This window comes from Hyla sarda, chromosome 8, assembly GCF_029499605.1.
Source record: "Hyla sarda isolate aHylSar1 chromosome 8, aHylSar1.hap1, whole genome shotgun sequence".
NCBI classification, from domain to species: domain Eukaryota; kingdom Metazoa; phylum Chordata; class Amphibia; order Anura; family Hylidae; genus Hyla; species Hyla sarda.
The window spans coordinates 21,158,841-21,179,753 of record NC_079196.1 but is presented as its reverse complement, the minus strand read 5'-3'; the positions used below and the strand labels follow the sequence as shown (position 1 = coordinate 21,179,753).

General features: G+C 44.6%; 1 protein-coding gene across 3 annotated transcripts in view; it reads right to left on the bottom strand.

Moving 5' to 3' along the window:
- ACMSD (aminocarboxymuconate semialdehyde decarboxylase) overlaps positions 1–20,913 on the bottom strand; it is a 66,286-nt gene that overhangs the window by 25,013 nt on the left and 20,360 nt on the right. For 2 of the 3 annotated variants that reach the window (XM_056533238.1, XM_056533237.1), the window contains exon 2: positions 7,602–7,646. In XM_056533238.1, the coding sequence (XP_056389213.1) occupies positions 7,602–7,619 (18 nt within the window). In that variant the 5' untranslated portion in view covers positions 7,620–7,646. Of the gene's footprint in view, positions 1–7,601; positions 7,647–16,972; positions 17,078–20,913 lie in introns of those variants that run through there. The other variant, XM_056533236.1, reaches the window with a different exon arrangement.

Here is a 20,913-nt window from a genome sequence, read left to right as displayed (position 1 = left end):
TGTGTTGTACATTATAACAGGGAAAGGTTGTTCTAGAGTCGTTTTTCATCCTTTTCCATAAGATTTCATCATGTTAAGAGTCTTTTGGTTGCGTTTCGAGACGTTTTCATTAGGTCAAGAGGCTGAATTTCTGGAAACAAGGCCGGAGTGCTGGTATTTGAGAGGAACACAATCAAAGCGAAATCAAAGGCCTATTTTTAGCGCACCCTCTGACCTACTTTTACTGCAATCCACACTTAAGGACGAGAAGACCATGATACACGTCTATGAGAGATGAAAATATATCAAATGCAATTGTTTTATAAAGCTCGGCCCTCACTTTAATACTCGGAAGGAAAAAGTTTATTTTTCACTTTTAGTTATATCAAGTGAAGTTGGTTGAGATGTATATGAAGTCTGTGCGAGCAGAGAACAAGAGATAAAAGGAAGAAGCCGCCATAGGAAAGAGCGATTTATACGACTATTGTTATTATCATCAATAAACCACAACATTTTCATAAATCAATCATTAAAAAAGAAATGCGGTGTGATCCCTAAATTAATATATCACTCAAATAATAACTCAGGATATGACACATATATATTGTCATGGGAAGAACTTTCACTGCCGGGTTATTGTCATTCAGAACACGTTCAGCAAATTATCCACAATACTGTCCCCTATATACAAGAATATACTGTAACTACTATATTACTGCCCCTATATACAAGAATATAACTACTATAATACTGCTCCTATATGCAAGAATATAACTACTATAATACTGCTCCTATATACAAGAATATAACTACTATAATACTGCTCCTATATACAAGAATATAACTACTATAATACTGCCTCCTATATACAAGAATATAACTACTATAATACTGCTCCTATATACAAGAATATAACTACTATAACACTGCTCCTATATACAAGAATATAACTGCTATAATACTGCCTCCTATATACAAGAATATAACTACTATAATACTGCTCCTATATACAAGAATATAACTACTATAATACTGCCTCCTATACACAAGAATATAACTACTATAATACTGCTCCTATATACAAGAATATAACTACTATAATACTGCTCTATATACAAGAATATAACTACTATAATACTGCTCCTATAAACAAGAATATAACTACTATAATACTGCCTCCTATATACAAGAATAGAACTACTATAATACTGCTCATATGTACAAGAATATAACTACTATAATACTGCTCCTATATACAAGAATATAACTACTATAATACTGCCTCCTATATAAAAGAATATAACTACTATAATACTGCTCCTATATACAAGACTATCACTACTATAATATTGCTCCTATGTACAAGAATATAACTACTATAATACTGCCTCCTATATACAAGAATATAACTACTATAATACTGCCTCCTATGTACAAGAATATAACTACTATAATACTGCCTCCTATATACAAGAATATAACTACTATAATACTACCTCCTATATACAAGAATATAACTACTATAATACTGCTCCTATATACAAGAAAATAACTACTATAATTATGTCTTCTATGTACAACAATATAACTACAATAATACTGTCTCCAATATACAAGAATATAACTACTATAATACTGCCTCCTATGTACAAGAATATAACTACTATAATACTGCCTCCTATATACAAGGAAATAACTACTATAATACTGCCTCCTATATACAAGAATATAACTACTATTATACTGTCTCCTATAAACAAGAATATATCTACTATAATACTGCTCCTATATACAAGAATATAACTACTATAACACTGCTCCCATATACAAGAATATAACTATTATAATACTGCTTGTCAGGATTCGGCAGGCTGGATGTGGATCCTCTGTGTCAGAGAGGGATTGGCGTGGACCGCGTCGGTGGACCGGTTCTAAGTTGCTACTGGTATTCACCAGCGGTAATGCGGGATGGTCTTGCTGCGGCGGTAGCAACCAGGTCGTATCCACCGGTAACGGATCAACCTCTCTGACTGCTGAGATAGGCGCGGTACAAAAGGACAAGGCAAGAGCAAGGTCGGACGTAGCAGAAGGTCAGGGCAGGCAGCAAGGGTCGTAGTCAGGGGCAACAGCAGAAGGTCTGGAACACAGGCTTGGGACATACACAAAACGCTTTCTCTGGCACAAGGCAACAAGATCCGGCAAAGCAGTGAAGGGGAAGTGAGGTTATATAGGCGTGGAGCAGGTGGGAGCTAATTACAGATTGATTGGGCCAGGCACCAATCATTGGTGCACTGGCCCTTTAAATCTTAGAGAGCTGGCGCGCGCACGCCCTAGAGAGCGGAGCTGTGCGCGCCAGAACGTGACAGCCGGGGACCGGGACAGGCAAATAGCTTGGGATGCAATTCGCGAGCGGGCGCGTCCCGCTATGCGAATCGCATCCCCGTCGGCAGTGTCAGTGCAGCGATCCCGGTCAGCGGGTCTGACCGGGGCCCTGCAGAGAGGAGAACGCCGCGAGCGCTCCGGGGAGGAGCAGGGACCCGGAGCGCTCGGCGTAACACTGCTCCTATATACAAGAATATAACTACTATAATACTGCTCCTGTATACAAGAATATAACTACTATAATACTGCTCTTATATACAAGAATATAACTACTATAATACTGCTCCTATATACAAAAATATAACTACTATAATACTGCTCCTATATACAAGAATATAACTACTATAATACTGCTCCTATATACAAGAATATAACTACTATAATACTGCTCCTATATACAAGAATATAACTACTATAATACTGCTCCTATATACAAGAATATAACTACTATAATACTGCTCCTATATACAAGAATATAACTACTATAATACTGCTCCTATATACAAGAATATAACTACTATAATACTGCTCCTATATACAAGAATATAACTACTATATTACTGCCTCCTATATACAATATTATAACTACTATAATACTGCCTCCTATATACAAGAATATAACTACTATAATACTGCTCCTATATACAAGAATATAACTACTATAATACTGCCTCCTATATACAAGAATATAACTACTATAATACTGCCTCCTATATACAAGAATATAACTACTATATTACTGCCTCCTATATACAATATTATAACTACTATAATACTGCCTCCTATATACAAGAATATAACTACTATAATACTGCTCCTATATACAAGAATATAACTACTGTAATACTGCTCCTATATACAAGAATATAACTACTATAATACTGCTCCTATATACAAGAATATAACTACTATAATACTGCCCCCTATATACAAGAATATATCTACTATCTACAAGAATATAACTTCTATAATACTGCTCCTATAACACCAGTATTAGGCAGGTACACCCTTATTACCGGCTCCTATTAATACCGCTACACTGTGTAAGGGTGTGAGGTCTCATCAGTGTCTTAGCAGTTATATAATGTGTAAGTATTGACTGGTGAGAGAAGTGTCCTCCTTAGGATATGTATATATACAGGAAAACATGACATGGTTACCATGACAACCCTGCCCTTTAATATCTCATCATGGGATCCTGATTGATGTGGCCCCTTGTAGTACGGCCCCTATACATCAGCTCCAGATATATGGAAATCCCCACAATGTCATCTTGGCACGATAACCCTTCTGCATTGGAACGTAGGAGTTTGCAATAACACTTGGTGAATAATAAACGGGTGCTGCTTCCCTCCCCCCAAAATATATGAATATAAAGCCTATAATGTTACAGTCGTGGGTATACGATGACTTGTGTCTTGTGATTCTCCATAGAAAAGCTACGCGGACATTTTCTGAGGTCCTGTATTTTTAACACATCATATTAAAGTTAATTTGACAAACAACTTTTTTATTCTAGGGAAGCAAAGAATTGCTCAACTTTTTGTGTCTAAGAAAAGAGCACCCACTACGACAGACTTTGCTAAAAGTGGGTTGATGCCAGTATGGCGGGTGGGGTAGGGGTTCGGTGGCCTTGTTTGGTGGTATCTTCATTTGGCAGCTGCTACAAGGAGGATCTCTGTCTCTGGATGGCCCAGCCCATCCCTTAAAGGGGTACTCCACTGGAAAACATTTTAAATCAACTGGTACCAGAAAGTTAAACAGATTTATAAATTTCTTCTATTAAAAAAAAATCTTAGTCCTTCCAGAACTTATCAGCAGCTGTATACTACAGAGAAAGTTCTTTTCTTTTTGAATTTCTTCTCTGTCTGACCACAGTGCTCTCCGCTGACACCTCTGTCCATGTCAGGAACTGTCCAGAGTAAGAGAGGTTTGCTATGGTGACTTGCAACAGTTCCTGACATGGACAGAGGTGTTAGCAGAGAGCACTGTGAAGTAATTTACAAATCTGTTTAACTATCTGGCACCAGTTGATTTAAAAAAAAAAAAAAATGTTTTCCACTGGAGTACCCCTTTAATGGACAAAAAAACTGTCAATAGACTAACATAGTAAACAGGAAGTATACAGCCTCCTCCCCCAGAGACCAAGGAGCGACAGAGGAGCTGCATACATCTACCTGCCTTTAAGGTGGGCCTCCAGCGGTACAACAGAGCCATCATCCTTCAATCACTACCTGCTAATGATTAGGAGATGACTCTGCTGAACCAACACCAGTGAACACAGCAAAGCTGAAGACCGGAAAAGGGAGACTACTTTAAAGGGGTACTCCACTGCCCCAGCGCTCGAAACATTTTGTTCTAAGCGCTGGGTGCGGGCTTCGGGGGTCGTTATGTCACGGCCATGCCCCACGCCCACTCCCATAGACTTTCATTGAGGGGGGCGTGGCATGACATCACAACCCCCAAAGCCCGCACCCAGCGTTCGGAACAAAATGTTCCGTACACTGGGGCAGTGGAGTACCCCTTTAACAGCTGAGTGAGTTTAATGAACTCTATGTAATGCCTTTATTCTCCTCTGGTGGCACTGTAGGGAAATTAAACCAGACAACCTAGTAGCCAAAATGGCACATAAGAATGAATCCAGCGCCCACATATCCCATTTTAGATCTACTCTCAAGAGGGATCATTCAATTCACCATTCAGCATGCCTTCAGCATGCCTTTATACAAGGGTCCGTTGTGCATTGTGGCCATCTTATCGCTGCCCTGCGGACCTCCCTAGACACTTCCTCAGATGATTCCTTCCATCACATAATAATCTGAACAATCGTACAATTGTATGATACATGAGGAATAATCACCCAGACACTTATTACTCATTTTATTTACATGCTGAGAATGTGTATAGTACTGTAGAATATACTGCATATGTGTACGTCATCATCTACTACCCAGAATCCTCTCTACTTCAATATGTAGTATTATCTACTCTGACCCGTCCATATGCAAAGAATGAAAGAATTCACATGGAGATTCAACAAGTCCCTTCTCTCAGTTTCTTTGTGTCTCTCTGATATAAAAATCTTTCTCCCTTCCTCAGTAGGATATGAGGAAGGGATAGGAGGACGGGATATGAGGTCAATTGTCAGAACCCATTAGGTTAATCTGTACTGAGAGTCTTTTGTTTGTCTGGTTGCTGTGGCTATGCCTGGCTTTTTGAGCTGGTCAGCTGACCCTGTTGAGTTTACCTGTGTAGCTGACTATATAAACCTGCAGTATGCTCTCAGACCTCGCCTGTGAAAGAGGTTTTCTCCAGTAGCTAGCATTTATACCCTGTTATTCCTGATTTCCTGGAATTCGTGACTTTTGGCTTGGCTTCTGTCAGATCCTATGGGGTTAAAAGGTTCTGACAGCTTCTTTGTTGTTTCTTGTTGCAGGGTTACACTCGGCCGTCTGGGCTGATCAGCTGACTTTGATTGGAGCACCTGTTCTGGCTCCATATAAGCTGGCAGTCTACTCCTAATCCTTTCCTGCTATAGAGCTCTGTGTACTCCTGGCTAGCATTTATATTGTATCTGTTATATCTGGCATTTTGGCCCTTTGGCTCCGCTCTCTCACTCTTCTCCTGGCTTTGTGAATTGGCTTATCTGTCACCTCTTGGTATCGACTCGGACTGTGGACAGCAATTTATTGTGTGTATGTTTAGTTATTTTTCTGTTAGTCTGAGTGATTCCATTCAGTGTCCTGACCTCCGTCTGCATTATAGTTTATTATTTTGACTGGACTGCCCTCACTTATTGTAAGTAGGGACAGTCACCTATGTTACGGACCCGCTACCTAGGGTGGGTATGTAAGAAGGCAGGGATAGGGGGAGTGAGCTAGAATAGTGTGCTCTCCTTCCCTGCCCAGATGTGACAGCTTCCTGACTCTTCTCTTGTATTAGTGAATTTGTACCTTCCTGTTACTGACTTGACTAGTGGACTCTGACTTATTGTGTTTGTTTAGTATAATTTCTGTTAGTTTGTGTGCCTCCTGACTGTTTCCTGACCTGAGTCTGTTTTTATAGTTCATTTTGTTGACAGTGACTCCCACCATTTAGGAAAGGATCGGCACCGTGGTTCTTGATCCGCTGTTTAGAGCGGATAGGCAAGGAGGCAGGGTCAGAGGGAGTGGGTGAGATCAGTGCTGCACTCCTTCCCTGCCCAGACATGACATCGAGATACGAGGACAGGGTGGAAGGACAGGATATGAGGATGAGATATGAAGACAGGATTTGAGGACGGGATATGAGGACAGGATGTGAAGAAGAGATATGAGGACAGGATGGAAGGATGGGATATGAGGAGGGGATATGACGATGGGATGTGAAGAAGAAATATGAAGACGAGATATGAGGCAGGATATGAGGATGGGATATAAGGTCAGGATATGAGGATGGGCGAGTCATTGTTGCTTTTCCTCTCCCACAGATTTTAGGTAGGAAGACCAGGCAACGGCGGGTACTCTGGTAGTAATAGTGTATTGTGGAAAGAGGGAATATATCTTGAGGACCTAGTACATCTGATAGACCCAATAGTTTTTCCCCTTTTGCATCAAAACTTTTGCATTTTTTAAAAATCTTTTATACTTAGAAGTACATCTACCCTTGGACTTAACCAGCATATACAAGCTTAAATTCATGCTTCCTGAATAACACCCCCTCAGTCTTATATTCTCACCCCTTGATTCATGCCTCATATTCACACCCCACACCTTTTTCACCTCCCCCCCCCCCCAGCTCCATATTCCATCCCCTGAGCATTATCCATGCCCCTTTTTGAAATGAAGCTCCAGCCCACATGACTGTTTAGGGAAAAGTGCAGATAGTCAACCAAATAGTGATATGTCTAAAGTCCAAAAACAGGGGGGGGAGGGGAGGGAACGGGGGCTACTGTTCGTTCACACACTGTATTTTGAGCTATAAACATCTTTAAAAAAAAAAGACTAGATGCAAAGAAGGCTAAAAAAAAACCTCAAAACTCAATCTTTTAATTCCTAAATGCAGAATGGCCTGTTTAAATGTTATTTTCATGCTATATGCAATAGCATCATTGAGATTTATTGTCCATGACTATGGCCTGCTACGGCAGACACTTTCTACATACCCTTTGTGCCTTCTTTTTAAAAAAGTAAGAATAAAAGAACAAAAAGAAAAATAAGAATAATAATAAAACAATGATTTAAAAATAAAGAACACCAAACCTTGCATGAATGTTCCATCTGGACCCATCCTCCATAGCCGTATTTCTGGAGGAAGAAGAAATAAACCACTGATAAGTTTTAGTGGAATTTTTTTTAATGTACTTTATATGACTTCAAATAATAAAAATTGCTTAAAGGGGTACTCCACCCCTAGACATCTTATCCCTTGATCGCGGGGGTACTGCTGCTGGGGACCACCTGCGATCTCCCTGCTGCACCCGGCATTCGTTTAGAGCGTCAGGTGCAGTAGCGGAGGCTCGTGACGTCACGGCCACGCCTACTCAATGTAAGTTTATGGGAGTGGTCATGACATCACGGCTATGCCCCCTCAATGTAAGTCTATGGGAGGGAGTGTGACATCACGGCCACGCCCCCTCAATGTAAGTCTATGGGAGGGAGTGTGACATCACGGCCATGCCCCCTCAATGTAAGTCTATGGGAGGGGGCGTGACATCACGGCCATGCCCCCTCAATGTAAGTTTATGGGAGGGGTCATGACATCACGGCCATGCCCCCTCAATGTAAGTCTATGGGAGGGGGCGTGACATCACGGCCATGCCCCCTCAATGCAAGTCTATGGGAGGGGGCGTGACATCACGGCCATGCCCCCTCAATGCAAGTCTATGGGAGGGGGCGTGACATCACGGCCATGCCCCCTTCAATGTAAGTCTATGGGAGGGGGCATGACATCACGGCCATGCCCCCTCAATGCAAGTCTATGGGAGGGGGCGTGACATCACGGCCATGCCCCCTCAATGCAAGTCTATGGGAGGGGGCGTGACGGCCGTCACGCCCCCTCCCATAGACTTGCATTGAGGACGCAAGGCTGTGATGTCACGAGCGGGCGCAACCACTACGTCACGAGCCTCCGCCCCGCATCGCCAGTCATTCGGCACGGAGTGAAGACTGCTCCATACACCGGATGTCTGGGGATCCCCGCAATCAGACATCTTATCCCCTATCCTTTGAATAGGGGATAAGATGTCTAGGGGCGGAGTACCCCTTTAAGTATGATGGTTACTAATGCAGCCAATTCCAATAAACCAGAATGTGTTTGTTTGCCTAAATTGCATTAAGATCTATAGTTTTCTGGGAGGGCTTTACCTATATATTTCATTCTATGTAATTCTTCATGTATAAGCCATTTACGCTTCTTACTTTTTTTTGGTGACACTTTATCAGCTGTGGCAATAACAATAAGTCACAGAGTCACTCAGGCTTCACAGAAATGCATAGCCCCTGTATGGCAGTATGATATGGGAACTGTATGGCAGTATTAGTTTGATGTTGCCTATATTTTAGGGACTATATTATTACTATATTATATTACTATATTTCAGGAAAAAACTTTTCATTTTTTTTTTTTTTTTATATATATACATACTGGCTCCAGAAAGTTAAAAAGATTTGTAAATTACTTCTATTAAAAAATCTTAATCCTATCAATAATTATCAGCTGCTGAAGTTGAATTGTTTTCTGACTGACAACAGTGCTCTCTGCTGACATCTCTACTTGTCTCGGGAACTGCACAGAGTAGTAGAGGTTTGCTATGGGAATTTGCTTCTAAACTGGGCGGTTCCCGAGACACGTGTCATCAGAGAGCACTTAGACAGAAAAGAACAACTCAACTTCAGCAGCTCATAAGTACTGAAAGGATTGAGATTTTTTAATAGAAGTAATTTACAAATCTGTTTAATTTTCTGGAGCCAGTTGATATATATATATAAAAAGTTTTTTTCCTGGATAACCCCTTTAAGTGACCTGCATGTAGAATGTTCTGTGGGTTCACCCCATAACAATCTCAGTTATGAACGGGGCTCATATTATAGGCACGGTAGATCGTTATGGCGCCATGTACGCAAATCGTTCTCTAAGTGTCACTTTGTCAATAACTAAACGTCCATATTGATTACCCATATGCGCTGCTGCTTATAATTCACGGATCTAAATTGGCCATTGATCCGGGCGACTAATTCAATTGTATCATGAGGCATCTCTCATAAATCAAGTTTACGGGAGTTTAATTTTTACCAAAATATATCAAATTTTATGACAAATATCACAGAAGTATTTGTACTATACCCCAAACCAAGTTCCTTGTTTTATATAAAATCATTTTTTGGGGTTAAAAAAAATATTTCCAGGTGCATAAAGAAAGACTAAAATGACATTTTCCCCCCATTTTGACCACTTAAAAAATAGAAAACATTTTTTTTTTGCATCATTTCATGTGATTTTTTATGTGTTTTATTAATTTTTTTGGGATTACTCATGCATTTTACTTTTTGTTTTAATAAAACACATCACAATGTGTGGCCACAATAGCATGAATTCATCAGAACATTAGAGTTTTGCTAAAGGGGTACTCCGATGGAAAACTATTTTTTTGAATCAACTGGTGGCAGAAAGTTAAACAGATTTGTAAATTACTTCTATTTAAAAGTCTTAATCCTTCCAGTACTTATAAGCTGCTTTTGCCTATTGTGGCTCGTTTTGTTATCTTATAGGACTTAATGTCCTGCTTTGATTCCCATTCCTCTTTTCCAGTCGTGACAGCCATCTACAGCCACCGACAAAGGGATGTTTTACAAGGAGAGTCAGCGCCAAACATATCATTCGCCTTTTTTTCCCCATAAAGATGCTGTAAAATGCATTCATCCGAAGTGGCCATCTGGTTAATGATTCCTATAGGTGAGCGTTTTTCCAAACAGGGTGTCTCCAGCTGTTGCAAAACTACAACTCCCAGCATACCCGGACAGACATTCCTATAGGTTAGTGTTTTCCAACCAGGGTGTCTCAAGCTGTTGCAAAACTACAACTCCCAGCATGCCCGGATAACCATTCCTATAGGTTAGTGTTTTCCAACCATGGTGTCTCCAGCTGTTGCAAAACTACAACTCCCAGCATGTCCGGACATCCATTCCTATAGGTTAGTGTTTTCCAACCAGGGTGTCTCCAGCTGTTACAAAACTACAACTCCCAGCATGCCCGAACAGCCATTCCTATAGATTATTGTTTTCCAACCAGGGTGTCTCTAGCTATTGCAAAACTACAACTCCCAGCATGCCCGGACAGCCATTCCTATAGGTTAGTGTTTTCCAACCAGGGTGAATCCAGCTGTTGCAAAACTACAACTCCCAGCATGCCCGGATAGCCATTCCTATAAGTTAGTGTTTTCCAACCAGGGTGTCTCCAGCTGTTGCAAAACTACAACTCCCAGCATGCCCGAACAGCCATTCCTATAGGCAGTGGCGTACCAAGGGGGGGGGGGGGGCAGTCTCAAGGGGGGTGCCAGGGGCGGACTGACCCGCCGCCGCCGCTGCTGAGGTCCGGGACACCCGTCCCAGATCCCCAGCTGACAGCGGTGCCTTCTCCTGTATGCGCGACACACGCACATACAGGAGAAGGTGTCCCCCCTGTGTGAGCCGCATCTGCAGCTACACAGAGGAGACGTGACCTCCGCCCCCACGCAGCACGCAGTACAGGCGCCGGTGACGTCACTCATCGGCGCCTGTACTGTGGAGGGGAGAAGATGCCGGCCCTGCAGCTGAGGAGATCGCTGCGTGGGACGTCAGGTGAGCATCCTTTTTTTTTCTTTGCATAAACCTACAGGGAAGGGAGGGGGGGGGGGTGCTCTGCATTTACCTATAGGGAAGGGGGGGGGGGGAGAGGGGGGGGTGCTCTGCATTTACCTATAGGGAAGGGGGGAGAGGGGGGGGGGGCTCTGCATTTACCTATAGGGAAGGGGGGAGAGGGGGGGTGCTCTGTATTTACCTATAGGGAAGGGGGGGAGAGGGGGGGTGCTCTGCATTTACCTATAGGGAAGGGGGGGGGGAGGGGGGTGCTCTGCATTTACCTATAGGGGAGGGGGGTGCTCTGCATTTACCTATAGGGGAGGGGGGGTGCTCTGCATTTACGTAAAGGGAAGGGGGGGAGAGGGGGGGGTGCTCTCCATTTACCTAGAGGGACGGGGGGGGGATGCTCTGCATTTACCTATAGGGAAGGGGGGGTGCTCTGCATATACCTATAGGGAGGGGGGTGCTCTGCATTTACCTATAGGGAAGGGGGGGAGAGGGGGGGGGTGCTCTGCATTTACCTAAAGGGAAGGGGGGGAGAGGGGGGTGCTCTCCATTTACCTATAGGGGAGAGGGGGGGGTGCTGTGCATTTACCTATATGGAAGGGGGGAGGGGGTGCTCTGCATATACCTATAGGGAAGGGGGGAGAGGGGGGGGTGCTCTGCATTTACCTATAGGGAAGGGGGGTGCTCTGCATATACCTATAGGGAAGGGGGGAGAGGGGGGTGCTCTGCATATACCTAGGGCTGGGCGGTATGACCATATATGTGTATCACAGTATTTTTTTTTAACTTACGGCGGTTCCACGGTATATAACGGTATTCCCCCCCCCAAAAAAATCATGTGACCCGCCAGCGCTATTCTGCTCCCCCCAATTAATGATCAGCCCAGCGGGGTACTACTCACATATGTCAAGCACTGCCCTCCTCCTCTTTGTTGGGGGCCTCCGGCGATGGAACTCACTGTACGCCAGTGGTCTCCAACCTGCGGACCTCCAGTTGTTGCAAAACTACAACTCCCAGCATGGCTGTCCGGGCATGCTGGGAGTTGTAGTTTTTCAACAGCTGGAGGTCCGCAGGTTTGAGACCACTGCTGTACGCTGTATACCTATGCCCGGGCTGCAAAAGATACAGAAAATAAATTTAACTCACCCACGTCGGCCGCACGCTGGGGATGGGAACGCCGGACAGCCGTCAGCCTATCACCGGCCAGAGCGATGCCCCGACCCTGCCAGTGATAGGCTGAGCCCACTGTCATGTAAGAAGCCGGCTTCATACATGACAGTGGGCTCAGCCTATCGCTGGCCAAGGCGTGGCATCGCTCTGGCCGGTGATAGGCTGACGGCTGTCCGGCGTTCCCATCCCCAGCGTGCGGCCGACGTGGGTGAGTTAAGTTTATTTTCTGTATCTTTTGCAGCCCGGGCATAGGTATACAGCGTACAGCAGTGGTCTCAAACCTGCGGACCTCCAGCTGTTGCAAAACTACAACTCCCAGCATGCCCGGACAGCCGTTGGCTGTCCGGGCATGCTGGGAGTTGTAGTTTTGCAACAACTGGAGGTCCGCAGGTTGGAGACCACTGGCGTACAGAGAGTTCCATCGCCGGCTGTCCGGGAATGCTGGGAGTTGTAGTTTTACAACATCTGGAGGTCTGCAGGTTGGAGACCACTGGCGTACAGTATAGAGTTCCGGCGCCCGGCGGCCCCCAACAAAGAGGAGGAGGGCAGTGCTTGACATATGTGAGTAGTACCCCGCTGGGCTGATCATTAATTGGGGGGAGCAGAACAGTGCTGGCGGGTAACATAGGATTAGTTCCCCGATGTGGGGACAGCGCTGTGCTAGGCTGATAATACATTCCCGAGGGGGAGGGGCCCAACCGGTATTGCGGTATGGGGGAAAATCCATATCGTGCAGCCCAAAAAATTTGGTATTCGGTATGAACCGGTATACCTCCCAGCCCTAAATATACCTATGGGAAAGGGGGGGGGGGGTGTAGCTCTGCATATACCTATGGGAAAGAGGGGGGGTGTAGCTCTGCATATACCTATGGGAAAGAGGGGGGTGTAACTCTGCATATACCTATGGGAAAGAGGGGGGGGGGTGTAACTCTGCATATACCTATGGGAAAGAGGGGGTTACCTGGCTACCTACCTACCTGCCCTTTTACTGTGCAGGACACCAAGGAGGGCATTATTACAGTTTGTGGGCCTATAGATGGGAAGATTGTGTAGAGGAGGGCACTGAATATATGCAGAGTCTGACATGTTTTTCCTGCAGATGTTAAGAGATCCACATGGCGGTCTTATCCGGACAGAGAAGAAAAGGTAAGAGGACGCCGCTGATCAGAAAAGATGTAATTGTGAGTCCCAAAATGTAACTGTAATCACTTATATGGTATACACATCCTGTGTACAGCTGATATCTACCGCCATATGGTCCTGTATATAATCACTTATATTGTATACAGATTCTTTATAGTATACTGGTCTGTGTATAGTGGTTTTATTCAGTACAGTATGGCGGTATTATCCAGTTATTGTGTGGTGGTATATATTTGCTCCTTGTATACCAGTATTATTGGTCATGGAAATTTACCTACGTTAAAGTGTTTCTTATATATATAAATTTTAGTTTATTGTGTGTGGGATTTGGGTGGAATAGGAGCGTGGCAGAAGATTGACGAGCTGCAGAGCCTAGCAGGGGCCCTTGCCTTTTTTTGGTCCGGGGGCCCCGAGTGTTGTCAGTCCGCTCCTGGGGGGAGGGGAGGGGAGGGGGTGTAATTAAGGGGGGGGGGGGGTGCGTGTGTGTCCGCCCCGGGTGCCAAATGCTCTAGGTACGCCCCTGCCTATAGGTTAGTGTTTTCCAACCAGGGTGTCTCCAGCTGTTGCAAAACTACAACTCCTAGCTTGCCCAGATAGCCATTCCTATAGGTTAGTGTTTTCCAACCAGGGTGTCTCCAGCTGTTGCAAAACTACAACTTCCAGCATGCCCGGATAGCTCTTCCTATAGGTTAGTGTTTTCCAACCAGGGTGTCTCCAGCTGTTGCAAAACTAAAACTCCCAGCATGCCCGAACAGCCATTCCTATAGGTTAGTGTTTTCCAACCAGGGTGTCTCCAGCTGATGCAAAACTACAACTCCCAGCATGCCCGGACAGCCAACGGCTGTCCGGGAATGCTGGGAGTTGTAGTTTTGCAACAGCTGCAGGCCCCCTGATTGGGAAACACTCACTTATGGTAATATAGGCAACAAAGACATTACAAATATATACAAATTAGAGTGATTGGGGGTTGTAGTTTTGCAACAGCTGGAGGCACCTAGGTTGGGAAATACTGCTGTAGGTGATAGTGTAGGGATCCTGCTGTTGCCAGTGCCTGTCTCTGCGGCACTGAAGGTCACCTTCTCCTCTTCATTAATATTTGAAGAGCAAAGAAAGTCAGAGGCGGTGTACGTCTCACTGCAGATGACCGGCCCCCAGTGCAATGTATTGATTTGTTAACAAGGCGCACTGATCCGTTAGCCCCCCAGGGGGATGGAAACATGACTTACGATAACCCCATTACCTTTATTGACTGATAATCGGAATAAAGGCGACTAAAACTGATGTGTCAGTACTACAGCTTTGTATCATTGTACAGGGTGTGTATACTTTTGCATTTGGTTTGCTACGTTGTTCCTGCTGATTTTGGTGGGACTGGTCGACCGGCTAATGCAGTGTTTCCCAACCAGGGTGCCTCCAGCTGTTGCAAAACTACCGTGCCCGGGCATGCTTGGAGTTGTAGTTTTGCAACAGCTGGAGGCACCCTGGTTGAAACAGCACTGGACTAATGCAATGTTTACAAACCAAAGGCTGTCCAGGCATGCTGGGAGTTGTAGTTTTGCAACAGCTGGAGGCACCCTGGTTGGGAAAACACTCCACTAATGCAATATTTACCAACCATAGGCTGTCCAGGCATGCTGGGTGTTGTAGTTGTGCAACAGCTGGAGGCACCCTGGTTGAAACAACACTGGACTAATGCAACGTATTCCAACCAAAGGCTGTCCGAGCATGCTGGGATTTGTAGTTTTGCAACAGCTGGAGGCACCCTGGTTGAAACAGCACTGGACTAATGCAATGTTTACCAACCAAAGGCTGTCCGGGCATGCTTGGATTTGTAGTTTTGCAACAGCTGGAGGCACCCTGGTTGGGTAACACTGGACTAATGCAATGTTTTCCAACCAGTGTGCCTCCAGCTGTTGCAAAGCTACAACTCCCAGCATGCCAGGACAGCCAACGGTGCCCTCTAATGATATGAGCTCTGCCACTGTGCAGCACATCATCCAGGTGATAAGGTTTTAACAGCACTTCCAGTCAATGACAACAAGCAGAGATCTAGAATAAAGTCTTAGTAAAACCTTTTGTTATTATAGAATTGCGATTTTAGAGGGGATAACCCCTTCATGCCCAATAATGTGCCCAATAATGACCAGTTCTGCGCACGGTTTGTTGGTGCGTTCTGTGTTTGCTTGAACTTTGCTGAGTCATTGATATAATTCACAAGTGAAAGTTTTCCTGATTTCCTAGTGAAACATTAACCATCTCTGGGGAAAACATAAAGCTTCTGTACAGATTAGGTAAGGCCCGAAAATGCCCATGTTTGCTTATTCACCAATCTAAATAATAGTTGCCCAATTTGGGCTTTAAAGTGTACCTGTCATTTCAGGCGACTATTCAGGATAAGCGGTTCTGTATGTGTACATGAGGAGCAGCACTATTTCTGCTCATTATATAATTTGTATATGATGTTTCTCAGCAGATTTCTGCTCTGCAGGCTTCATCTATAATTTGCAGTTCTCCCAGAGCTGCTGGGCGAAGTGGCTATAGCCTAGCAGCTATGATGTCTGCCATACACTGCACATATAGAAGAGAGGATTGTGCTTCCCTACCATTCTGTAGCATACCCTGAAAAGTAGCAGCATGAAAGACATAATATGGCAGTAGTGAGCAGTGTAAACAGTGGATCAAGCACTGTGAAAAGATATAACACTCGCTGCAAGCTGCTGTAGCCACTCTTTGCTTCTGTCTCTCTAAAAAGCAGCAGCATGGAGGACATTATAGAGCAGTTGTAAGCAGTGTAAGCTGTTGCCTTTGGCACTGGGGTAGGATCTGATACTCACTATAACTTCTTTACAGAGTAGATAGTGAGTCTGGGAGGGAGTAGGTGTCCCAGGTAAGAAGCCTGATGAGGAAAGAAAGAGAGTCTTTCAGCAGCACTGGGGACATTATAAAGCAGTACTAAGAAGAGTAAGATGTGAATCCAGCACTAGAGGTGAAATATAACACCACAACCTGCTGGATCCTCTCTATTTTACTTTCTCCTTCCAGCCACTCCTCCTTTATCTTTCCTCCCTCCCTACACCATAGCCTTCTATGGACAGCAAGTAACTGATCCCTCAGTGATTTGCTAGCGCTTCCCCTTTCTCAATAAGGTTTTGAAAAGTTTTTTTTTTTAGAGTAAATATTTAGCTGTGTGTGTGTTTGGGGTCTGCAAAGGAGCCCAATAAGAAGAGAAAGGGGCTTTTTTCTCTTATAAGATACATTACAAAGTGTCCTATTTGCTTGTGTTACAGATTTATGCTAAATTTGTTGCAACGACAAGAAAATGAGCCACATTACAGAGTCAGCTCTTCTACATCTATGGGTCTAAATTACAATTAAATGCTCCTGGTTAGACTTTTTGTATAGGAATGAATAGGCGATGGTTTGTTACATACCTTAGGGTTACTATATGTACGGTACGTTGTCTTTATTGCATTTACCTGTTTGAGGTCAGGCCATTCCTTGGGCAGGATATGACTGTGAATATCTATCTTCATTGTGTGATGATTGCAGATCCTGTATCCAGTATATGATGTGATGTGAGGATTTACTGTACTCTGATACTTTGTAGCGAAATCTCCTCCACTCCCCCCCGGCCTAGAACCAATCAGGACGCGAGGCCGAGGAAGTGCAAAGTGCAGAATGTTACTGACTCCAGGGCTACAATCCACTTGTCATATAGAGCAATACCGCCTGCCCTGTAAGGCTGCTCTCACACTATATAATCTCTCCGTTTTAAAGGGGTACTCCACTGGAAAACATTTAAATTTTTTTAAATCAACTGGTGCCAGAAAGTTAAACAAATTTGTAAATTACTTCTATTAAAAAATCTTAAAAAATTAAGAAATCTTCCAGTACTTATCAGCTGCTGTTATGATCCACAGGAAGTTCTTTTCTTTTTGAGTTTACTTTATGTCTGACCACAGTGCTCTCTGCTGACACCTCTGTCCATTTTAGGTACTGTCCAAAACAGGAGAGGTTTTCTATGGGGATTTGCTCCTACTCTGGACAGTTCCAAAAATGGACAGAGGTGTCAGCAGAGAGCACTGTGGTCAGGCAGAAAGGAAATTAAAAAAGAAAAGAACTTCCTGTGGATCATAACAGCAGCTGATAAGTACTGAAAGGATTAAGATTTTTTTTTTTTTAATAGAAGTCATTTACAAATCTTTTTAACTTTCCGGCACCAGTTGAATAAATAAAAAATAAAAAATGTTTTCCAGTGGAGTAACCCTTTAAAGACCCGTTATAATGTTCTGTTAAGGAAACCCTTAAAACAGTCCGTTACAAAATCCCAGCCAAGTCTATGTGACTTTGTGATTAGCCGTTATGACCCGTTAATGCCATTATGAACAACGGACGTTATTTTGTGACGGTAAAAAACCGGTACATGCACAAATTTTCTCCCGTCACAAAATAACGTCCGTTATTCATAATGGCATTAACGGGTCATAACGGCTAATCACAAAGTCCCATCGACTTGACTTTGTTTTTCTACTTGAGGATTGGGGGGGGGGGGGCTGTCCTCAGTGTAGAGATCCCCCCCCCCTTGTCCTCAGTGTACAGAGCCCCGCTTGTCCTCAGTGTAGAGATCCCCCCCCTTGTCCTCAGTGTACAGATCCCCGCTTGTCCTCAGTGTACAGAGCCCCGCTTGTCCTCAGTGTACATAGCCCCGCTTGTCCTCAGTGTACAGAGCCCTGTTTGTCCTCGTGTGTACAGAGCCCCGCTTGTCCTCAGTGTACAGAGCCCCGCTTGTCCTCGGTGTACAGAGCCCTGCTTGTCCTCAGTGTACAGATCCCCGCTTGTCCTCAGTGCACAGAGCCCCGCTTGTCCTCAGTGTACAGAGCCCTGCTTGTCCTCAGTATACAGAGCCCTGCTTGTCCTCAGTGTACAGAGCCCTGCTTGTCCTCAGTGACTGCACCTAATTTGGGGAACTATACTGCAGCTAATGTGGGGGAACTGTAAAGCACCTAATGTGGGGGGGAACTGTACTGCACCTAATGTGGGGGGGAACTGTACTGCACCTAATGTGGGGGGGAACTGTACTGCACCTAATGTGGGGGGGAACTGTACTGCACCTAATGTGGGGGGGAACTGTACTGCAACTAATGTGGGGGGAACTATACTGCACCTAATGTGGGGGCGAACTGTACTGCACCTAATGTGGGGGGAACTATACTGCACCTAATGTGGGGGGGAACTATACTGCACCTAATGTGGGGGGAACTGTACTGAACCTAAAGTGGGGGAAACCATACTGCACCTAATGTGGGGGGAACTATACTGCAGCTAATGTGGGGGAACTATACTGCACCTAATGTGGGGGAACTGTACTGCACCTAATGTGGGGGGAACTATACTGCACCTAATGTGGGGGAACTATAATGCACCTAATGTGGGGGGAACTATACTGCCAACCTAATGTGGGGGGAACTATACTGCCAACCGAATGTGGGGGGAACTCTACTGCACCTAATGTGGGGGGAACTATACTGTACCTAATGTGGGGGACTATACTGCACCTAATGTGGGGGAAACTAATATGCTTTATAATGCATGATTTAACCTTTTATGAACAAGAAAATGACGACGTGCTGGTATAATGACGCAACACTGGGGCTGATATGTAATTTTTTCCAGGGCTGCTTTTCACACCCAGTCCGGCCCTGGATAAGATGCCTGATCGCGGGGGTCCCACCACTGGGGACCCCGTGATCTTGCACGCTGCACCCCATTAAAATCAGTCCCCCAGAGCGTGTTTGCTCCGGGTCTGATTGCTGTCGATCATGGGGCCGGAGCAATGTGACGTCACGGGGCCGGAGCAATGTGACGTCACGGCTCCACCCCCGTGTGACGTCACACTCCGCCCCCCCTCAAAGAAAACCTATGGGAGGGGGCGTGGCAGCTGTCATGCCCCCTCCCATAGACTTGCATTGAGGGGCGGGCGTGACGTCACACGGGGGTGGAGTAATGACGTCACGGCCTCACGTCACCATGGTTGGGAGCCGAAGCCTCCAGCGTTTCCGGAAGCCGCAACAGGTGGGTCCTGCAGCCGAGATCCCAGGGGGCCCCAGCGGCGGGACCCCCGCGATCTGACATCTTATCCCCTATCCTTTGGATAGGGGATAAGATGTCTAGGGGCGGAGTTCCCCTTTAAGGGTTTCCTTAACGGAACATTATGACGGGTGTTTAAAACTGAGAAATTATATAGTGTGAAAGCAGCCTTACATACCACGTGCTGCTGCAAAACTACAACTACCAGCATGCCCGGACAGCCATCGGGTGTAAACCTCTCCCTGAGCTCCTTGGCGATGGTCTTGTAGCCCATTGCAGCCTTGTGTAGGTCTACAATCCTATCCCTGACATTCTTGGACGGCTCTTTGGTCTTGGCCATGGTGGAGAATTTGGAATCTGATTCTATGGACAGGAGCCTTTTATACAGGTAACAAACAGAGATTAGGAGTGTACCCTTTAAAGGAGTACTCTGCTGGTCAGCGTTCAGGAAAAAATGTTCCAAAATCCAGAAAAATACATTTCATATAAGTTATAAATTGATTTACATTTTACTAAGTGATATATATATTTGATCCCCTATCAGTCAGCAAGATTAGGAGCACTCTCTTAAAGGGGTACTCCGCTGCTCAAAGTTCAGAACAAAATGTTCCAAACGCTTAGAGCTGGCGCCAGGGAATTGTGACGTCCCGCCCGGCCCCCTCAATGAAAGTCTGTGGGAGGGACATGACTGCATCACGCCCCCTCCCATAGACTTGCATTGAGGGGGTGGGGTTATGATGTCACAATTCGCCAGCTCTAAGCGTTTGGAACATTTTGTTCTGAACTTTGAGCAGCGGAGTACCCCTTTAAGAGAGTGCTCCTAATCTCAGCTCGTCACTTGTATTAAAAGTCACCTGGGAGACAGAAATCTTGCTGATTGATAAGGGATCAAATACTTATATCACTTAGTAAAATGTAAATCAATTTATAACTTATATGAAATGTATTTTTCTGGATTTTGTTGTTGTTCTGTCTCTCACTGTTCAAATAAACCGATCATTTAAATTATAAAATACATTATTTTTTTCCCTTTATGCACGGCTTATATAGCGTCTTATTCCTTTAGAAGGTTTGGGGAAAATAACTTCATAGAAAACTCATGAAAGTGGAAACAAAGCCGTAAGAATGAGAAATGCGCGGGATTGTTGTAAACTAATCATAAGGAAACGAGTTTGGGTGAAAATGCGATTTTCTTCTGACTTTTACAACTCCACAGAAGCTGAAGATCTCATATACTCACAGGAAATAGAATCCTCCAAATCCCCAGTAGTGTTGCTCGCGAATATTTGCAATTCGAATTTTAATAGCAAATATTGCATATTTGCGAATT